This window comes from Melopsittacus undulatus, chromosome 3 (genome assembly GCF_012275295.1).
Source record: "Melopsittacus undulatus isolate bMelUnd1 chromosome 3, bMelUnd1.mat.Z, whole genome shotgun sequence".
NCBI lineage: Eukaryota > Metazoa > Chordata > Aves > Psittaciformes > Psittaculidae > Melopsittacus > Melopsittacus undulatus.
This window is the reverse complement of record NC_047529.1, coordinates 91,616,962-91,639,236: the sequence shown is the minus strand read 5'-3', so window position 1 is coordinate 91,639,236 and position 22,275 is coordinate 91,616,962. Positions and strand designations below refer to the sequence as shown.

Here is a 22,275-nt window from a genome sequence, read left to right as displayed (position 1 = left end):
ATGTGAACAAGCTGCGATAATAAAACACCAGCTATGCGGCTAGGAGCCACATCTTGAAGGATAGAGGAGAAAAGGTGTCGATGGTATCAGGGATTCTCAAGAATGCAAGCCTAGGATGAGGTCCTGTATTTGGCCTATTATTGGTGCTTGGTTTCACACCTCATCCTTGATACCTATAATTCAGATGCCACACTACCAAATTAAAGTGCATTACAATCCATTACAACTGGAAAAAATTGCTTTCAAGACATGCCATGACATTTTTTAACTGCCTTATGAACTCCATTGAAACCTTTTTCAGACTATCACATGCCTCTTGTAATATTTCCTATGCTCCTCCTTACATAACAAATAGTAACATTGTATGGACACAGATATTAGGAAGAAAAACATTGTTTTTCTGTTATTTACAGTCAACTTTCCTTTAAGGATTTGGTAATTTTATGGCTCCCTCAGTATTTATATCTCCAAGTGACTTCAAACAAGCTCATCCTAGGAACTGTCAGCCCTTAAAAGCTAAGACAAGGATAAGCTGTATGGGTTTTCTCTTATTTGTTTTTTACTTTTTCTCCAAATTCATGCAGATCAAGCAAAATAACTACTGCTTCACAAAACACTGAGAAAAAGCAGCATCAACAGGGAAACATAGGAGATGAATATAGTGTAAATTTCACACCCCTTAAAGGCAAGAATGTTCAGGAATTTTATATAGCGATAGAAAGACTGTAGGTTTAATATCCAAACTTACTGAATGATAATAAATTCATTAAATAGATTTTTCTGGCCTTCCAGGCATCAAGAACTGCAACCACGTCTATCCCAGCACATTTTTATTGTTAAAAAGGTCCACTTAAAACAGAGCATCACGAATTAATTCATCTAGATCACTGCTATTATAATGAATCATTAATATCCTAGTGAAAAATTTATTATTATGAATAATAGATTCAAAATGATGACACAGAAAATGAAGCACTACTCTTCAATGTATCAGACAGAAGCAAAGTGATATTATGGAAGCTGGCAAGATAAAAAATGATCTTTTTTTGTTCTAAATCTCTAAAGATGTCTTTCCAGATGCTTTAACTTGATTTTATTTTTTCATCAAACATTTATATTTCACCTGAAGAAAAAACAGATATAAGGAACACTCTTCCCTTTGTATAAATAAAGCATCCAAGTACACCCACTGCTTTGGTCACAAATCAGTTCTGCCACAAGAAGGCACATTTTTGTCTAATTATTTTAGCATACATGATTGTGAAACAAAACCCCTCCTTTGCAACAAATGGCAAAGTTAATTTTCCAAACTACTGTATCCACTGCATATACAGCAGAGTTAAGCAGGCCTAGCTAACAAACTGAATAGATGAGAATTTTGATACCTACACGATTATTAGGCTCAGTTCAGGAATAAGAAGGACTGAAAGCAATCATTACATCAACATAAATGTTACATAATAAAATCACAAATAGAATAAATGTTCTATTTCCTGTGGAGTTAAAAGAGTAATCAAATGTGTCTTCGAATTTGAGTACACAAAAATTAAACTGTAGCTTACTACAACTGAGTTTGGACAAGCAAAATAACAAGCGTATTACTGATATGGACTTCTGCAGCTAGCTAATTCTAAAGTGAGCCCAAAACAGAAACCACAGCATTAGAGTTTAGCCAAAGGGCCATTACAAAGGAACAGTTAATTTTCAAAGGGGCACTAAGTATTCTTTAAATTATTGATAGATTTGATTTGTCATTCTCCTAGAACAATTTGTGTATGGTATATCAAAGCAAGAAGTATTATAGCTGTATCCTTGCTTCATACATGACACTTTAAACACTCAGAAGTACCTTAGAATTTGATGTGGATTCCAAAAAGCAAAGCCTGTTGCCAAATCCTTCTGCAGCAAGACACAATTTCTGTTGCTCCTTGTACACAGTTGCAGTGCACTGCAGAACCACTTCGTCATCCTATCAAAGAAACAAATAAGAACAGAACAGTAGTTATGTTTCTGGCCCAACAAGATCTGGAGAACCACTTCCAAAATCATTGCTAAACACAGAAAGATCTATCCCCAAACACAAGCAGAATCAAATCTCTGCATAATTTTTATTTTTAATGTGGCAAATCAATTAAAATAATTCCAGTAATTACATATGTGCTTTTCCTGTTGGCCTGTTCTTGTAACAAAGGTCAGTATGTATGAAATATAAATGTTATGGGACTAAATCCTTGTAGTAGCATAGATGAAAGAGGTCTTGCCAACAAACTTGAAAAAACAGAAGCAGACCCTTATGTAAATCCTAGTCATTTAAAGTAACATAACTATGGACTGCAGAATCCCTTTGCAGAAATCTAGTTCAAGAAAAAAAGAAAGAAAAAAAAGTAATAAATCTGTTTTCTAACAATTTTGTTGTTTAAAATAGATTCCTTTTTTTCTCTGCATTCTTCTCAGTCATTTAGGAAGCAAAATTAGAGTTTCCAATCATGAATTTCACATGAATGATTATGAAGAGGCCATACTGAACACTATAAATAAAATGTAATACAAAACCAAAACTACCAGATGAAGCATGCACCTGGAAGCAGAACAGGATGAGGCTACAAAAATGCACACAATAAGGAATGCATGTTTACTAAAAAAAAAAAGTGTTCTTACAGGCAGCTTTTTACATTTTTACATTAACTAAAATGCCTGAATTCAAACTAAACTGAGTAATTTGAAGCCACTTTTAAGCACTCAACCTGAATTAATCTTTACTTTTATTTGCTTTAACTTACTTCAATCTAGTAATTAAACTAAATTATGTTGTATTTAATTCTGAAAAGGAGATTAAATAGAGTTTAATCAAACACTTTAAAAATTCATGTTACCTTTTTTAAGTTGCCCTCATGTGGCAAACCCTAGCCCTAAGTGTGAGTGAACCCATTTCCTTGCATACCAACAACAGTGCCCAAGCTGCATTTTGCTATTAATTGTAAAGTAAAAAGCAGTAACTGCTTCCAGTCAGACATTAAATCCAGAAAATGTAATATGTGCATGTGTTTATATGTGTTCACAATTGTAACTAACAGCAAAATCCCTAAAGGACAAAAATCAAGGACCTAGAAGACTGCATATCCAGAATTAAGAGCTTTGCTATGTACTCTGTATAAGAAGCATCTATTAAAGCCAAGAGCACATGGGGGTTTTGGTTTTTAAAGTGCAAAATTAGTATGACCTAATCTTAGTTACACTTGATTCAAATAAAAGTTTCCTTTCAGGTTAAAAAAAAAAAATGCTAAATTGCAGCTATATAAATACGTTCTCCTTCCTCTTTCTCTTCCTAGCCCTTCTTCCTAAATAACCACACTAGCAGATGGAGACTCCAGTTTCACAATCATACACTGTGCTAGAGTTGTCTACAGAAAGGGTCACTAGAGAAGATGCTGACATCACACCTCCACAGCCAGAGGCAGACAGCCTAGTAAGGCTACTTTCTGCTGAAAATACTGCCCTATTCTCTACCATTGTATGCCACACTTTTAGAGTAAGCTTGAAAAGGGTTCTACAGAGTCCATCTACAAAAATGATTCTACACCGACAGCAGCAAAACCATAACTTGGTTTGGGGCAAGTCCCTGACATACTTAATTTTTAGTTAACAATCTAATGCATCATATCACTTCCTGCAAATGAATTGTGCACAATCACCATGCATCCATGCATACATGCATAATGTAGCTGCTGACTGATGGAGAGTTGAGACAGGAAAACTGCTAAATTTCGTGATATACAAACTTTCTCAACTTTCATTTTGCAAATATTTTTTCATTTGCTGTGCAATGTACATGGCTTATTTTGTAAATACATAGCTCACAAATAAAGACTGATTTCTTTAAAAATATTCACTAATTAATAATGAAAATTAATCACCCTCCCATGCCCTTTTCCAAAGTTAATTCCTGGGTTGGCAGGACATACTCATTAAAGCAACAAAGCAAATCATAGCACTGTTTTGCTCCATTTTCTTTGTTTTGCATGTAGACAGTTGCCATAACCATTCTCTTAATTTAGGCCACAGAGTCAGAATGCTGTGGAAATTCTCAAAGTGAGGTTGACAAAATTGGCACAGGATGTTAAGACAGACATAATGCCGTTGTCAGATCAAGCGAAAGGTGACTGCAGACAATCAAGTGTTATACACACCCAGCTCTAAGTTACTTTGTATTTCTGTGCACACCAGTACAGAAGAATCTAATATAAACTCTACCCAGATTCCGAATTCTGACATTTACTAACTACGTGTCCAGAAGATTCCTGTAGACACACAATTTGATTGTGTTACTAAATTAGATTAAGATACCTAATTCCATTCCACCTCTTTAGAACAGACTGCTAAGTGAGTAAGCATCTCAGCACTGTCTAAACTTGTTTTCAAAACAGCAAATGTTACCCCGTTCCAGTATCAGGAGAGCTAAAAAAATGAATAATTTCCTTATTTGGAGTCACAACACCAAAGAGACCTCCTTCACTGAAGATCACTTTGCTCTTGTATGACGAAAGCTACAGTGTGCATCACATTACGTGTCTATTAAAGTAAAACATTTTTCAGATATTCTTAAATCTTGAAGTCTGAGATGTCTCAAACCGGTTCATTCCTTCCTATTACCTTTTGAGCATTTTCATATACTATGCATAGAAAGTTTCAGATCATATTTTTTTCTGCTAGTCACTGTCAGATTAGAACTGATGAAGTAATTTGTTTCAAAGGATTACAACTGTAGTCTTCAAAACTTAAGCAAATACATCACATCATGTACACACATACCCTCCTAAGCCACCTCTTTACAAGCTCTCCTCATTTGAGACTGAAAATTCTGGGGTAGAGGCAATACAAAAGTGCTAACAAGAATAATAGTGTCCTTTAAAAGCCTCTGTCAAATGTTGAGTTACTTAATATCACAGTAAACTAAACAGAGATGAAAATTAAAGAGGCTGCAAGAAACCAGCTTCAATGTCGTTCTTCCAATGTCTTCTAATGTTTAATGCTAAAATGTAATCACTTGTAGGAACTTTCGATTCACTTAGAACCTAAACTCTTGGCCAAACTGTGTTTCAAGACATGTAGAAATACTTTCCATGCATATATAAAATGCATCGCTAAAAGAAGAAAATCTAGTCCTCCACAACACAGATATAGGTCTTTGTAACTGATCAAAGTAACATGTGTTGATAAATAATGTGTGTGTCATATTTAGTGAAAAACTATCGGATTAGAATCTGATAAAAACCCAGTATCTGTATTCTGCTGTAACTAATAAACGTATTTCATTTAAACTTCATATTCAAAACAATAACAGATATACATTATAAGGAATAGCCTAGATAAAAAATCCTTCAGATTTTAGAAGAAAGGGCAATAGTACATACCTAATATCCCTGCAGGGATCTGCACTGATATATACTACTGTTATTTTTGTTTTGCTGAATAATCATCACTTAGACACACATCTGCCAGTTTCCTCTGTGGAAACTTGAAAAATTCAGTTATTTCTATCCCAGTTCACTATAGCAGTCTTCACTAATAAGCCCAAAGATGTTGCTTTGTCTTCTATTTTTCCAGGTTTTGGATACAGAAAAAAGTTAATCAAGAGAGTAAGGGAAAGTAGGTACCAATATCCACACAAATTCTGTCTACACGGTGGCGCTGCAATTTATTTCCAAATGCACAAGTAATGTGTCCCTGTAACACCAAAGGATCACAGTCTCAGATAAATCAACATTTACTGCAAGTAAGAGTGAATTTAACTTGAGAAGCTGTCCATTTAGTTTAAGTACTTTACAAGATGATTCTTCCATCCATTCTCATTCAACCTTTTGTACACAGTCTGATCTGCTTTATACCCGTATTTCCAAAATCCCATGTTATCTCCATCCTGCAAACAGACAGGTAAGGAACAAAGATGATACTGTCTAGCTACAATAAGAGAGAGCATGCCTAGATAGCCGAAATGGTTCTCTCAGATTGCTAAACTGAAAACCTGAGTCAGAAAGCTATTCTCCTTCCCAAGTTTGAAAATGAACTTGGTGAAGGCAATGTGCAGGTAAGACTAACACAACCAGGCATAAACAATGCTTTAAGATTATGGTCAGGTACCACCTTGGAGTAATTTATTAATCCTGATTAATCCTTATATGTCAACCAATACACTAGTTATAAAGATACCATATCTTCCAGCAAAAAAGATATTCTTCTTTGTGCTATGTCAGATACCTGCACTGACCCAAACAGCACAAGGTTTTGACTAGCACACTACTGCATTGATCATCCTGGTTCTTCAATAAGCATTCTGAAAAAAAACAGGTCAGTGTTATCTATGCCAAAAAGTCCTATTTATTTTTAAAGCATCCAATTTTGAAAAGCAAGGACAGCTTTTGAATGAAGAGCAGCACACAGCAGATTTTTAATTCTATTTTGAATTTTTCAATTTTATTTTTAATATTTTTAATTCTATTTTAATTTCTATTTTTAATTCTATTTTATTTATTATGAGCTACTTAATTATTTTGAGAAAATCTTCATACTCACAGAAACTAAACGGATATCCCAGAAAACCCAGTAAATAAAAAAAAATTAAACCAAACCAAAATAAAACCAACCACCCAACCCACACCTTTAACAACATCATAACAGTTTCTACATCTAAAAATTACTCCTAAAACCAAAATGCTCCCAGCAATAGCTATAAATGCAAACTGCATGTTCAGAACTGCATTGCAGAACACCATATTAATGGGGGAAGAGCATGAGTTTGCTGCCAAGGTACAATACTAAAACAGTGAGCTCTTAAAACTCCTTAATAGCACTTACTCTCACAGAGATTATGTGACTTTCCTGAGAAATCCACACATATACTACTCAGTCAAAACAAAGTTTATTTTCTTGTGTGAAAATGTGGGGATATGAAGTTCCAACAGGTATGTTTTGACTAGGTATATTTTTCTAAGATCAGCAATTTCAAGTTATGACTGAACAAAACATATATATATGCACCCACACAAAAATGAATATATATACTTCCTTGTAACAGATAGTGTTACCCTGTCCTATCAAACCCTGACAGCTGATACCCTCCTGTGTGAAGTCAGTTTTGACTAATCCTTGACCTTCTCATTATTAAAGGACTAAAACTGGCTGGCTGAATTGCCACAGATAGGCACAGGGGCTGCTAGCACCCCTTCAGTGTAGGCATAATTGCATTTTGGGGGGTGGAATATTTGCATTGTGGCATCCTCAAGGCTAAACAAAATTATTTCTCTCAGTCTTTTCTCACATGGCAGGCTTCCTAATCCTTTAGTCATCTTCGTGGCCCTTATCTGGATCCTATCTAGCCTCTCTACATCCCTTTTGCATAACAGGAAGTAAAACTGAACACAGTATTCCAGGTGTGGCTCAACAAGTGCTGTTTAGAGTGCATGGGATAATGACGTCTTTATCTCTGCTAGGGATGCCCTTGCTGATGCAACCCAGCATCCTGTTGGCTTTCTTTGCTACAGCTGCACACTGTTCACTCATATTGTGCTTGCTGTCCACGAGAACAAAACCACTGGTCCCAGTATCAATTCCTGGGGGACCCCATTAGCAACACATCTCCAGCTTAAAAAGGAGCCATTCACCACCACCCTCTGGGTGCAGCCAGTGTCCAACCCACCACGCAGACCACTTGTCTAGACCACAGTGCATTAGTTTCTCTAGGAGGAGGCTGTGGGAAACTGTATCAAAAGCCTTGGAGAAATCCCAGGTACACCATATGTCCAGCGCTTGCCCCTCATCAACTGAGCAGCTTACTTGTTATAGAAGGCGATCAGGTTTGTCAAGCAGATTTGCGGCAGGGTGAATCCACATTGGCTTTTTCCATTTATGTGCTCTATTTGACTTGTGATCCCCAGGAGGATTCATTCCATAACCTTCCCAGGGACTGAAGTAAGACTGATGAGCCTGTATCTTCTTGAATCTGTCATTGAGCCCTTCTTGTAAACAGGGATGACATTTGCCTTCTTCCAGTCTTCTGGGATGTCTGCCAAGCTCGACGACTTCTCAAAGATTATAGAGACCAGCCTCACAACAATATCAGCCAGCTTTCCTAACACCCTCGGATGGATATGATGTCACCAGCTCTCTTAACACCATGACCTTGACTCTGCATTTTGCTTCAATTTCAAGACTAAAATAAGCAATCTTTTTCAGGTATTTTCCTTAGTTTTATATTTTAAACTTGATACAGCAAATAAGATATGAACTATTACTAATTTAAATAATTTGCTCTGTTCTTAATAATCTATATAATGGTATACATGATTTCCCTTGTAATCTAATGCTGACTCTTGTGTTTCTACTGCTCCATGACAGCTTACCAATTCTGAAACTGCATATGTAACAGAGAATGTCATATTCGTAAAATTAAGTATTCAGAGGTTAAAACTGGTAAATTATCCTTGTACAATCAAACTCACTTCTACTGCTGTTTTATATGGCAAATACTGCAGTTAGTGGAATGCTTCCATCAACTTCTATATGCTATAAATCAGGATCTCTGCACAGACTTTAATAGCTTGCTCAAACTCCACATATGCACAGTTCTGCTTCACTGCATTCCATTTACTGTTCAGCTGTGCAGCTAAACTCTGCAATGGGTATAGGCACCCACATACTTTAAAAGTAGATTTACGAATAGGAATTTAGCCTGTACAGACAATTTTCTGCCTGAGGGAATTGTAGAATACTTCTTGACTTACAAACTTCTCTTCAACTTCCCTTTACCTTGTTGGGATAATCATTAAAGTGTAGAAATAAAGTTTGTAAGTCCTACTGGCAACCAAGTACAATACTTGCACATATGCTAATAAGATCCAGATAACAGTCCCCTGAGATGGCCCTAGTAATCTGACCTGCCAAAAAAAAAAAGAAAAATAATACCAAATGTAACCTTTTTTATGCTGGGCATCTGAATAAGACACACCAAGTGACATTTAAGACAACTTTTAGTGTTGCACAATGTTATACTACTAGTTGCCCCAGAGCCTCTTTCTTTCTGTGTTTTGGAAGAAGGTAAAAAGCAATGATGCAGAAATCAAGTAATTAAGATGGTGGTTTTCCTTCTCCAAATCCCTGCTGACAACAAACAGAAGCCTTGATACATAGGATTTATAAAACACCATGTACGTAACATTGAAGAACTATGATCGGTAGTAATTGAGTATCTTTTCAACAGTCCTATGGGAGATGCCAACAAAACAAATGCTCGGAGTGTAGCATTACTTAAACTGTTATTTCTACTCCTGACTGATCAGCCAGTCCTAAACAACTTACCAAATTCTATCTCAAAATACCACCACCTATTAGAGAGATGTCTCTAGAGTTGACAGAGGTAAGAGAAGCACCCACAGTTCTGTTTACTGTATCTGAGTTTGAACCACAGCTCCATTATTTCTTGGTAGCAGATCACTGTCGTAACAGTAAAATAACAGTAATGTTCTTGGCTGCTAGGAACTTAGGCTCAGCCTCTCTTACAGGAGAACAACCTACAAAGAACTGAAAAGAACCATAACACAGCGCACATTCCTTAAGTAGGAACACAAGATAAAAAGCAAAAGACAACGGTGCTGCAGAAAAGGGTCTGCTGGTTATGGAGAATCAAATGCTGATTATGAGTCAACACCGGGCAGCTGTATAGAAGCCAGAAAGCTGAGCTGAGAAAAGAAGTGCATGTGACTTACAAGAGTAGCGATTCTTTGACTTTATGCTCAACACCAGTAAAGTTTCAGCTGAAGTGAAATGGGGATTTTGATCCCTCATTTCAAATAGAGAAAGGACACAGAGCAACAACACTAAGGCTACCTAAAAAAAAAAGAAACCCAACAAAAAAACTCAACAAAAACAAAATAATCACAAAAACACACACACACACAAAACCCACACACAAAAAAAGCCAGGAAATACCAAGAAAACCTGTTGGGATGTAATCTGCTTAGACACGCAACAGTGTCAAGTATATGATATTGTTATCAATAAAACATGGAATAGAGGACAGGTAATAAAGTTCCTCACTGCATTGAGAAAATTAGCATTAAAACAGTTGGGGAAAAGTTTTCTAAGGATGGCAAAGCATTTTCACAGATCACCTTAAAAGCGTCATCATTGTAAGACTATAAAAACTGCTCAACAAAACCTTTGCCAGTAGCATTGAAGCATAGCTGAACTTGCCTTAGGATAAGAAGGAAGAGAGATAACTTTTCTGGTCACCCAATTCTAGTCTGGATGCTTTATACTATACATGTTTTAGCTTTATCCTGTAGGAGGAGTAATTTCATAAGAATTCAACATTATTCCAATGGGATTATCATTTGAGATAGAAAACCCCATTCAGAACAGAGGGAATTCCAGAAGACCAGAGAAGCTGATAGCTTCTGAAACATACTCTGAAGCAGCATCCTACTACAACAACCATGTTATTTTCTCTTCCTTACCCCAAAAGCTCTTGGTCATCAAAATAATTTGCAAGATTACAGCAAAGTCATGGTGATCTGCAGTACTAAAGAGACATAAAAACCACCACAACCCCACCTTGAGTCATTCAGATTCATATTCAGAATTTATCATGGAAAGTTTTCACCATAGAAAACTGATAAAAATAGCATGTCAGAAAGAAATCAGTGTGTACAAAATCTTGTTACACGCCACTTGAACAGTGATTGCAGAGCAGAGTTTATCAAGGACTCAAGCAGAGTATCTCAGCCACAGAGCACATCCCAGTCTGCAGCTACCATAAGTAATGAAGCATGCAATCAGAAGGCTACAAACAAACCTAAAAGAGTGGCTTCGGCACACCCAGGTCACAGGCACCTTCTGTGCTCAGTGAAGTGCTTCGTGGACAAACAAACATAAGTACTACTGACTTTGATCTGACTGGGTGCTGCAGTGGTCCTACAAACCTAATAAAATGCCAAGTTCGGCTGTCAGTGCCTAAATATAAATTTATGTGTCTGTAACTATAATTAGCAACGGCTAACTCTGCATCTGACACAGTTGACAGAGGAGTGATGAAAAACATCTGCAATAAAGTATGAATACAAAATTCAATGCAAAATGATTGGTGGGCTGATTTTGGTTTCTTAGCAGTCCCAGTATGTCAAATTCACCTCTGATGTAATTCCACTTATTTTAGGAATTCGGTAAGAATTCTACTGCATTTACACCCTCACTCACTAGTTCCAGGTTATGTCTCTTCTGCAATCAAAGGTGTGATTACAGCACAGGACATATCTATGCTGCATTTGCTCTTGTTGGTGTGAATAACTGCCAGTAAAGACAGGTGAGAGTATGCTAGAAAAGGTGCCCACAAGATTCTGCAGGCAAACACAAAATTATATCTATAATCTGAGTCAGTTTAACAAACTGCCTCTAAACAAATGCTAATTTATCTCATAATCCCACAGTGCTCAGTCCAAGCTAATAAATCCAGACACTCACCAGTATCTGAAAATAATCAGTGAAGGGTTTTAGTTTTACTACACTTGCTTGAGAAAGAGTTCATTAATCTCAGCTGGAGACCAGAGGCACATGTTAAAAAAAAATAATACATTCAAGATCACAAAATACTTAAACTGAAACTGAACATATTACTGTTCTGAAAACAGGACACCCTACTAACAGGTTCCACAGCATGAAGGCTCTAACAAAACTCGTGTTTCATGGACAAGACCCTCTCACTCCATCTCAGACTGTGAAAACATCTCCTGTGCATCATCCCTTTCATGCAAGAATACATGAGCCCTCAGTCTTGTATCTTGTGAGCAGACTCAGGAGGCTAAGTCAGTACTATAACCATCTGCTTGAGCTGGCACATTTAATCTTAGAACAGTTTCTCTTCACTTAACCACTTGAACCATTCCAGGCCTCTGCCAGACATATTTTGCAGTGGCCCAATTGATCATTCAACCTTTCCTCTCCAATTCCCAAAGACTCACCTGCCACTGTAGTTTGCTTTTTTTATTATTTTTGGAGCAAGGTTAAAGATTCATTGTAATCCTTGCCTGTTTCAGCTATATAATCCTCTGCCAATATTGCTCCCTGCTGTCATTCTGAAACTGATCTTATTTGTGAGATTAACCCTTTCACTTCACACATTTCCCAGGCAATGCTGCCGTATCACCATGAGAAGTCTACAACCTTTCTGAGTTCCTCCCTCTTAGATTAATTCCATTTTTGAAAAATTCTCTCAAGAGCTCTGTTCATAATTTCACGCCTGAGCATCTCTGATTTATAAACTATTCTTTTCTGAAGCCCATTAATGAAATTATGAGGACAAGATGTGATATCTTCCCATGACAACACCAGAATTGCCAACACTCAATTTCTACCCAGCTTTAAATGCCATGAAAGGGTCCTTATACAGCTGGAGCTGTACCATATTATGAAACCCCAAGCCATCATAACACTAAATCTTTGCTACATAAGCAATCGAAAAGATTTTCAGCTTCCCATTAGATTGGATATTGGTCCCTTTTTTGAAGGGACAATGAACATACCCCACTGTTGCCAAACGGTGCTGCCATTTCACACTTATCTTTTCTTAACCTGCCTAATATATGTATTTCTCAGAAAAATCACTGTACAAAATAAAGACTGCAGCAGTCTTAAAACACTGAACTGCAAACTTCATACCTAAACAGCTAAAGTCCCTAGACAGCAGGAGATAATTGCATTCTGCAGGAACAGCACAGCTGAAGGGAAGAACACTAAATTGAGAGAAGCAGCAGATAGATTTTGTTCCCAGATCTCACACCAAACTTTTATAATTTACTAGTCAAGTAATTCCCCTGTGCTTATGCCCCTTTACAACATCTCTTTGGTTGTATTTGTTTAGACTCAGTTCTCCCAGGCACAACTATTCCAAGTTTGGTCCAGAAATAAATTGTATCGTTAGTAAGTACAAGATTACATATCTGCTGTAACAGGAAAGAAATGAAAACTTATAGCATGCAATGACTGTTGGGTGGTGGGGTTGGGGGGGGAAGGAGAGGGATTGTCTCCATCAGAAGTGACTTTAAGCAGCTACAGACCGTATCAGAACTATTCAAGTGCTAGAAAAAAATATACACTAAAATAAACCAGCTGGAAGTCTGCTTGGTGGGTTTACCTGCAGAGTCCTGGGAATGGGCAGCAATGAACAGGTCAGATACCTGGTTGAATAGGTTGCCTGTGGCCCACAACTGAGATACCTTTCCTCTGCTTAGCAGAAATGTCATTAAGTTTGAACAGTAACAGTATTTTGTAAAATCATAATGTTGGAAGGTTGCTGCTCTTTTCTTCTTGAAGATAAAGCTAAAATGAAGCAGCAGGACAACTGGAGACCCACCTTGTGCCAGGTGGGACTGAGCTTAGTACCTCATGACACATAAAAGGAACAGAACTTCATGAAGCCAAGAAATCTGGCCAAACAGACAGCAGCAATAGTGCAGTTGGGACTCACAACTAACTGTTTCTACAGACAAAAAAAAATTAAACAACACTTCAGTTTAAAAAGCCTCTCTGATCTCTCCTCTAACTCAGTTCAAATGATGGCAAATAATTGGCCACATTGATCAGTGGGAAGAAAGGCTTGGTAGTCCCTCCCACATACCTAGAGACATCAGGGAAGCAGACATCTGATGGTTTTTGTAAGGGTACTTTCAAAAAACCCTACAGCATTCAATAAAGAAAAAGAAAGCAAATAAAAAGACCAAGGGTCCTTTCCCATTAAGCTGCAGTATGAGACTGTAACGTACTAACAGAACAAGAAAGTCAAAATTCCAAACAGGAGAAGGGGCCTGACCTCGATCACATTTAAGAACAAACCATTACACCTAGAACACTTCCATTTATATGTATCTCGTGTGACAAAGATAAAATCGTTTCTGATTTTGGGGAAGGTGTTCCACCCATACTACCAGCTGCCAGTCAAGGCAGCCACACTGGGATAGCTGAGGATGTTCTGACGCAGTTAATCCTGGGGAGGTTGAGAGGGGCATTTTCTTATTGCCAGACATTTTCAGTCCTAGTAATGGCACTCAGCTTTACAAGGAAAGTGTTACGAGGAAAACATTCCTCAAGCAGGGAACCACAGATTGCATTGACAATTCTTGTTAACTTTACCCAAATTTAGAATCACAGTTGTTAAGCCATATTTATACTACGGCTTTAATCAAGTCACAGTATGACAAACCACACTGACAACCCTATGTTTTCGTGAGTTCTGCTTCATGAGAAAGATGTTCTAGACAATAGTAATTATGCATTTCATTTAACTTGCCAGCTCTGCTTTTACCTCACTTTTACGATAAAAGAAAACTTGAAAAATATTATTTTGGTTTTAAAATTCGGTCTCAACCTATTGTTATGTAAACCATAAAATTGCCCTTGGTATGTCCTAGGAAAAGTATAATGCCATTAACTAAGAAATCTTTATTTCATCTAACACATCACAAGACACACCATGATCACGAGGCTTACTTGGCAACATCAGCTCCCAGAAGAATTCCCTAAAGTAATGATGTGTCATTTCATTTCTATAATTTAGAAAATAACATGTATAGAGGGTGTAAAGTGACAGAAGACCTTCCCTAAATGTAGTAGATGCATCTAGACAAGGTGCTATAACAATCCCAAAATACTTTGCCAGTCTTTGTTCTTGCTGTTTCTGAAATTAATAGGTTACTTTGCTACTGAATGGGGGATGGGATCTCTGGCATCCTGAAATACAGCCACATCTCAAAACAAGCATCAGTACACTGAATATCTAAACACCTGAACAGTCCTTACCATGACTGCAGTATTTCTTCCTCAAACAGAATATATGAATGCTGAATTGTATATTTTACACTGAAGCTGCCCTGCAGGTTCTGCTAACAGTCTGATTTCTCCTACAGAATTTAGGTCCAGATCATCAAGCAGTCACATATCCACAGTTTTAGTAAGCAGGAGATATTCCTCTGTACTTTACCAAGTCCTGCAGTTTGCTGCTACTCAGTCAGTACTTGACAATATCAAAGAAAACCTCCTTCACGGAAAAACATACTATAAATTTTGTAGCAATTGTCTTGTAATTCCATTTGTATTCTTTTTGCTGTACTGGAAAATAATTTTAGTATAAAAAGCATAAAAAAACCTGAAATATTCAGCACAATATCAGTGTATGTTGGATTGACAAATTCTACAGAACAAATTGAAGCACAGCGCTGTAGATTTGGTTATTAAAGACTCTCTATTAACAGAACAGTAAGTAGATAACAACAAATTCTGTGCTAAGCCTGTCTTCTGAAACAGTAAAAATGTATGGGTTCCCAAAAGAATTTCTCTTTATCCCAGCTTGCCAGGGACTCTCCATTTTTAATCATTTATCTCTATTATAATTTATGTCATTATAGTCTTACTGTGGAGCTGAAGAGTCACGGAAAAGCTGTGAGATTCAACCAGCAGAGTGTATATTGCAGCAACTGCTAACCAAGAAAATAAAAATAAAAACTCTTCAGATACACAGGACAACAGCTTTATCACCAGGTTCTCATGCCAGCAGGTAATTCTCTACAGACTTTAATCAGGTGCAAAAACTGATTGCTGCAGCAGGCTGCAGTGAACTTTGAGTCCCAAAAATACGCTATTAAGCAACTGCAAAAATATCTTTCCAGCTTATGTACATGTTGCAATGTAAGATTCAGAGACAGTTTGATTCCTGTTTCTTCTCCCAAACTCACCAGCTGTCATAAATGAGATGGTGACATGGCAAATTATCACCAAGAATATCGAAACAGGACTATCTTCCACCTGCTTCTACTTCAATTTCCACCAGCAAATATTTCAACACACAATATTATATACAAGCAGAAACTTACAGACCACAAATTTGTATTTGTATACTCATTAGTCCATTCTTCTCTCTATATATATTTTACCTGACATGGGGTAAAAAGCATGCTTTATTCTACTCCCAACTAAGAAAAAGGGCTGAAAACAAGCAACAATAAATTATTGTCATGTTTGTTTGTGCAGTGGAATTAATGGTTCTGTATTACATTTTAAAAGCACATTTTCTCAAACAATCAAATGCTGAAAGCAGGTTTATCACACCTAAAAACACAAATTCTCGAATAGTGACTTCACAATCATATGCTGAACTCTGTTTTTCCCACTCCTATTTTCAGTAAGGAATTCTGTCATTGCTTCCACTGTACTGAGACGATAAAAAGTAACAGGTCATCATGTGAGCTGTATCTGATACTAGCCGGCCTCCCAGAATTCTGTCAGAATTGCTATTAAGAGAGGAAAATTATCATTTTTTATTTTCAGTATAAAGCTATATGTACAGCCTGTTTTTTTCACAGGCTGCTATTTGTTAAATGTCACCTTCACTAAAAATTGCACTATAACATTAATTCTAAATCACAGATGTCTGAGAAAATGAACATTTTAACCAGGAAAGTGGATTCCAAATAATAGTTTCATCTGAGCCAAAGAAAGGCTAGAATTTTTAACCCTGGGGGTATTTTTGCTGGTTTTCTGCGTATGTTACATGACTAAATGGCTATACTTTAATACCTTTTAAATTTAATACTTAATGTACAATATGTTTAAATCATAGAACTTCCTATATTAAGTAGTCTACCTATTACAGAGAATATCACTTTGCGTTGTGATTTTTCATTCCTTCATGCATGTCAACTAATGGTTAATATCTACCATTAAAATACAGGTGTAATTCAGTTTCATTCAATCTTTCACAGTGCCTTGAACAGGGTATAGGCATATGACTTCATTTTGTGTCATGACGCTATTTCAAAGCTTGCTCTCTAAATGCACTAATTTTAGCGTTTATTTAAACAACTGTTAAGTACAGCAGCAATACTAGGTTAGTAAACGTGTATTTCAAAGAACCATGAGCTCTTACACAATTCTTTTGGCTCTGCTGGGCTCCTGCAAACCATTTAGAGTAGGATACATCATACCTAACTTAAGGCATCTAAAGTTCACTCACCTAAGTCTGCTCAGCAACCATCTGTCATTCACATCTTACTCAGCCCCAATTCCCTTTACAGTCCATGGCGGCAGATCAGTTTTCCAGAAAGCGAGGCACCTCCTTGTGAAACCAGAATTTCTGACAGTCACGATGAACTGTGCTCTGCAAGTATCTCCTCCCCTCCTTAGACTCTGCAATTATCAGCTTAGGCTGGGGTGACTTAGGTGCCCCTTAGGACACTGTGTCCCAGCTTAGGGGAGATGAAGCTCACCCATAGCATGTTCATAACAGCTTGTCTGATGATAAGGAGGAAACAAACATTCACCTTCTATGGAATAGTCTTGTGTTTTCAGTGCAGCAGAAGCATGAAAACTAACTCACAATAGCCCTAGGCTTTGATGCATTTAAAAAAATTTAGGCAAGCTTTGTATAAACTGTTGAAATTACAGGTATGTTGTCAATAACAACAAACAAATAACACACTGTGGACTGGGGTTTCACATTCTTTCACTGTCCATTGCCTTAGCCAAATTATATAAAAACTGAGAAAAGGAGAGCACCTCACTCAGCATATTAATTTCAACCCGAATCACATGCAAAGCTCAGTACTCAAAGCAAACTGACAACCATTCATTCCATCTCCACTCACAACACGCAAATCCACAGTCACAAAACCAGTTGCTCCCCAGTTTCTGTATTAACTTACAAGCACGCACATGCAACACCTTTGGCCCCCAAATGGCTGAGAGATAGGAGACAGTCAACATGATAGCAGCACGAACAAATCATGAGGCAACCCAGAGTTTATAGATACCCCAGCTAGCATGAGGTGTGAACCAGTCATCTCTTCACTGCTCCACCAGCTGCTTCAAAACATTTAGATGGAGCATGAAAAGCTAATGTAAATTCTAGGGAGAAAGCATATATTAGTGAGGCTTTGACAGTCCAGCTTCCACAAGGCTGGCTGTCCCAGAAAGAAGAGCACAATTGCTGCAGTCAAGCTTTAGGCACCTATGTCCAAACTACAGCCATTAGGCTCGCTTTTTTGGTTTTTTTTTTGGATTTTGTTTGGTTTGCTTGTCTTTTTTGCAATTAAACAAAGAGGAAAGGCTGTTTTCAGGGACCCTTTAGAATAAGTTGAATAGATGAGTACCGTAAAAGTTAGATATAGATGTCTAGATCATACGAGTCATATCCTAAGCAATAAACTAATGTCAAGAAGAAAAAAAATTAACGAACTGAATAGCTGATATCATAAATCCTGCTATACTTCTCATTTTAGATCAGCATTATCAGTTGTCTTCATGCCCCACTTTTATGGGCAGGCATAAGACAATAGACTGGTGACAACGTAGCCAGAGTAAATGTTATAAATCATTAATTCTTATAGTAACTACCACAGCAGAAAAGGATTTCCTTTTATTCCTCCCCCTCAAAAAAAAAAAGGTTTGTAAGCCCAGGGCATGATAGAACATACTGTTACCATTACAGCACACAGAGCACTGGACAAGTTTTATGCATGCATACATATATACACATATGTCACTACCAAATCACTACTACTGGTAGTTGTAAGTTAAAATCCAATGTTTCTGGTTTTACTTTGCCTTCAGCCCCAATAATTCATCTTAAGTAGCAATTAGACATAAAAATTTTGTCTTTTCCCCACATGCTGTCATGAATTTTAAGAATATTTATGGCTAGGTAGAGACTTTTGCGATGCTTGCTGAGCAGGCCACTGATGTCAATACTGCAGATGTAACACAAAGGAAAAAAAAATCTCTTTGGAAAGCAGGAGATATAGATAATGGCAGATAACTTCAACCATGAACTTTGCTTACGTGATTACAGCATATTCTCTACTTCAATACTTGACATAATTTTAGCTTCATTCTAAAGCCTCTATTTATTACTAAACTAGAAAGAGGTGAAAATTAAAGAGAGCAAAACCTAGAGAATGAAATTGTACTGGCCTTTCTGTGCCTTACCACTTGAAAACACTACAGAGTGCAGGAGCTAAATCAGTTCAAAGCAGAAGGTCACTAGCATAGCATAGGCAATCATAATGAACAACCTCTGGCATTAATACTTCAGAAAGGAAATACTGAAGTGTTTGTATGAGAAACTACAAGGTAATTGACGAGACACTTGTCTGCTATGGCAACACAATTCCATGAACTATGGAAGAAAAAATTGACATCACTTATTAACTTTTTCTTTTTCTTCCAATATTTATCCATTATAAAAATCTCTGCTAAAATAAGCAAAGAAAACGAGAAAGATTTCCAGGGTACAACTACAAAAGTCAAAAGAAGTTTAGCCATTGTCATCAGTAGGAATCATAGAATAGTTAGGGTTAGAAAGGACTTTTAGTTCCAGCCCCCCCCACCATGGGCAGGGACACTTCACACTAAACCATGTCACCCAAGGCTCTGTCCAACCTGGCCTTGAACACTGCCAGGGATTGAGTATTCACAATTACCCTGGGCAACCCATTCCAGTGCCTCACCACCCTTACAGTAAAAAACTTCCTCCTTACACCCAATCGAAATTTCCCCTGTTTAAGTTTTAACCTGTTACCTCTTGTCCTATCACTACAGTCCCTAATGAATAGTCCCTCCCCAGCATCCTCACAGCCCCCCTTCAGATACTGGAAGGCTGCTGTGAGGTCTCCACACAGCCTTCTCTTCTCCAGGCTGAACAGTCCCAATTTTCTCAGTGTTAGTATAGAGCTCAGCATTACAGAGTTAAGTATATAGCAGAGGAATATATTACCTGCTAAGAACAAAGTCACTGAAACAGAAAGGAGTCTACACACTTGAATATTTGCTGTGCTGTTGTCCCCTCTACTTCAACTCCCTCAATTTTGAAAGCGTAAATTCTTCTGTACCTGCCTCTCTGAAATCATCATAGATTCTTGGTAGGTCACTTCACCATTTCCATAGTATTAAACTGAATTAAAATTTTGTATAGCTTTTCACACTGATTATTGCAGTTGAGGATGCAAATCCACAGTATTCACACTGGAATGGTTCTAAAAGAGGCCATTTTTGAGCTTAAATGCTCATGCTCTGTCTTTAGTTGGAGAAAAACTTGTAAGGATGTTTTTAAGATGGTATTTAAAGAACTGAAAGCATGAAATTTTTCACACATACTTAACTAGGAAACTAAAGCAGTATCTAGATGCAGTGAAAAGAACACAGAGGTAGAAATGCAAACTGCAAAAATAAAAACTGCACAGATGTTCCAGCTCTTATTTTTTTGCTTTCTCAAGAAATACTTAAAGAATTAATATATCATTGTAAGAGTGATCATATTTACCTTATGACATGCTGAGAGCTTTCTGGAAGATGCTGCTTTTGGCAAAAACACACAGCACTGTATCAAACTGCTAATGGTAGGCAGAACCTAGCAAAACCAGACTTCAGTCATTACTAACATAGGTAATGCCAAACAGAAAGTAATCAAGGTGTCTTAGTAAGACATTTTATGCTAAAAAAAAAAAAAAAGATATTACAATAATACGTTCATTTTAGCAGCCTAGAAAGTCTCTTCTGGTGACTGCATCTGTTTCATTTACCCAGATGGGAGTACGCATCTGTTCAGTTCTGTTTTGCAGCTGGAAAGAAAGGGTGCAAAGTCAATGATAAAAGCAAATTCTCAGAAGTTTCTGGAGTTTCTCTGTGACTCATGGGCTGTACATAGCCAAATTATATTGGTTTGCTTTTCAGTGGTAGACTCTGCTTTGTCATATAAAATGCAAGCATGTCTGAAGGAAATTACGACTTATATTTGTGGTATCAGATCTGCACCAGAAATACACTGGGGTTTTGTGCATGTAGAACCATTTATTATTTGTGGCTAAAGCTAGTTCCGTCAAAACAAAACAAAAAGTAATATCATGGACAAACACCACAGTTTTTTAAATTACTACAAAGAACAAAGACAGTAGAATTTTGAGTTGACTTGAAGTGTTCCAGTTAAGTGGGGGTTCATGGGGACAACTGTCCTTTAGCAGTCAACTCCATTTAATTTTTGCAATTAGATACACTATGTAGACCTTCATTATACAAATACAGCTTCTCAAAATATTGTTCTTTAATAATACTTATGCAAATAAAGAAAGCTTTAAAAATCCTGAAGTGTACACTTTTCTGGCTTAACCATAAGCAAAATACTTATTAAAAAACTTCAAATTTTTAAGCTTTATATTGTTCTCCACCAAAATGTGATTTAATGTTCCTGGACTTATCTTCAAAGACGTAAGCCAACTTTTTTCAACCTCCTCTGTTGTGTTTCTCTCCCTTTTATTCCCAAGTCATGAAGCAACACGGGACATACAATAAGTCTAGAGTTTTTACAACAGAGGAAAATATAATCAGATCAGCAACATTTCCCAGAAATTGCAATTTAATTAGAGATACATTTAATTGTAACATGCCGATCTAAAAGGAAATACATCTTACAAACCCACTCAGAAGCACAAGGGCAATAAGAATAAAGCTTCCTATGAAGCATATGTTAAGAAATAACACTATAAGCTAGTGATAACACCATTGCCTGAAATGGACTGGCACTGTACAGAATTGCTGCAAAGCCTAATGACGCTAAACATACCACTTTTTGTTTTGTCCTCTGTTTATTTGATTGTCATACTTTTTTAAGTGTTAAGAAATTGTGCATAATCAATTCAATTGCCATTTCAAAACAGCAAACACCTGGATTGACCTTACTGCATTAGATGTGTTCCTCTCTCCAAAATAAAGCATCTGCTCACACAATCTATGCAAGAAAACACAGAAATCTGACGTCTCTAGCACATTCTCAGCAAGCAATGCCATGATTCTCTTTGCCTTGGATCTCTCACTTGCTCCTGATACATCTCAACAGACACTCGGTCCTGACCCTCTCTTAGTAACGTCTCTCCACTGCTGCATTTCTGCTTCCTTTGCATCTTGGTTACCAAGCCACTCACTTCCCTTGCCTTAACCAAAACATTCTCCTCCAAATCCTATCTTGTTAAAATGCAAAGATAAGAACAATTTACCTAAACTTTTCCTTTGAGCCCATTTCCTTCCTCATTGCCTTCTTCCTTTTCCTCGTGACAATTCGTATGCATATTCTAACTCAGTTACTTATTAGAGATGATCATGAAATGTAGTACCCGCCTAAAAAATAAAACTCTGTGTGTATCTCTAGGAATGCTGAATAGCAAACAATAAGAAAAATCTATTTTACATTCA

The 22,275-nt window shown here is 37.1% G+C and overlaps 1 protein-coding gene across 1 annotated transcript in view; it reads right to left on the bottom strand.

Moving 5' to 3' along the window:
- RYR2 (ryanodine receptor 2) overlaps positions 1-22,275 on the bottom strand; it is a 363,651-nt gene that overhangs the window by 271,572 nt on the left and 69,804 nt on the right. The window contains exon 2 of the mRNA XM_034060766.1: positions 1,850-1,969. Within this exon, the coding sequence (XP_033916657.1) occupies positions 1,850-1,969 (120 nt within the window). The remainder of the gene's footprint in view (positions 1-1,849; positions 1,970-22,275) is intronic.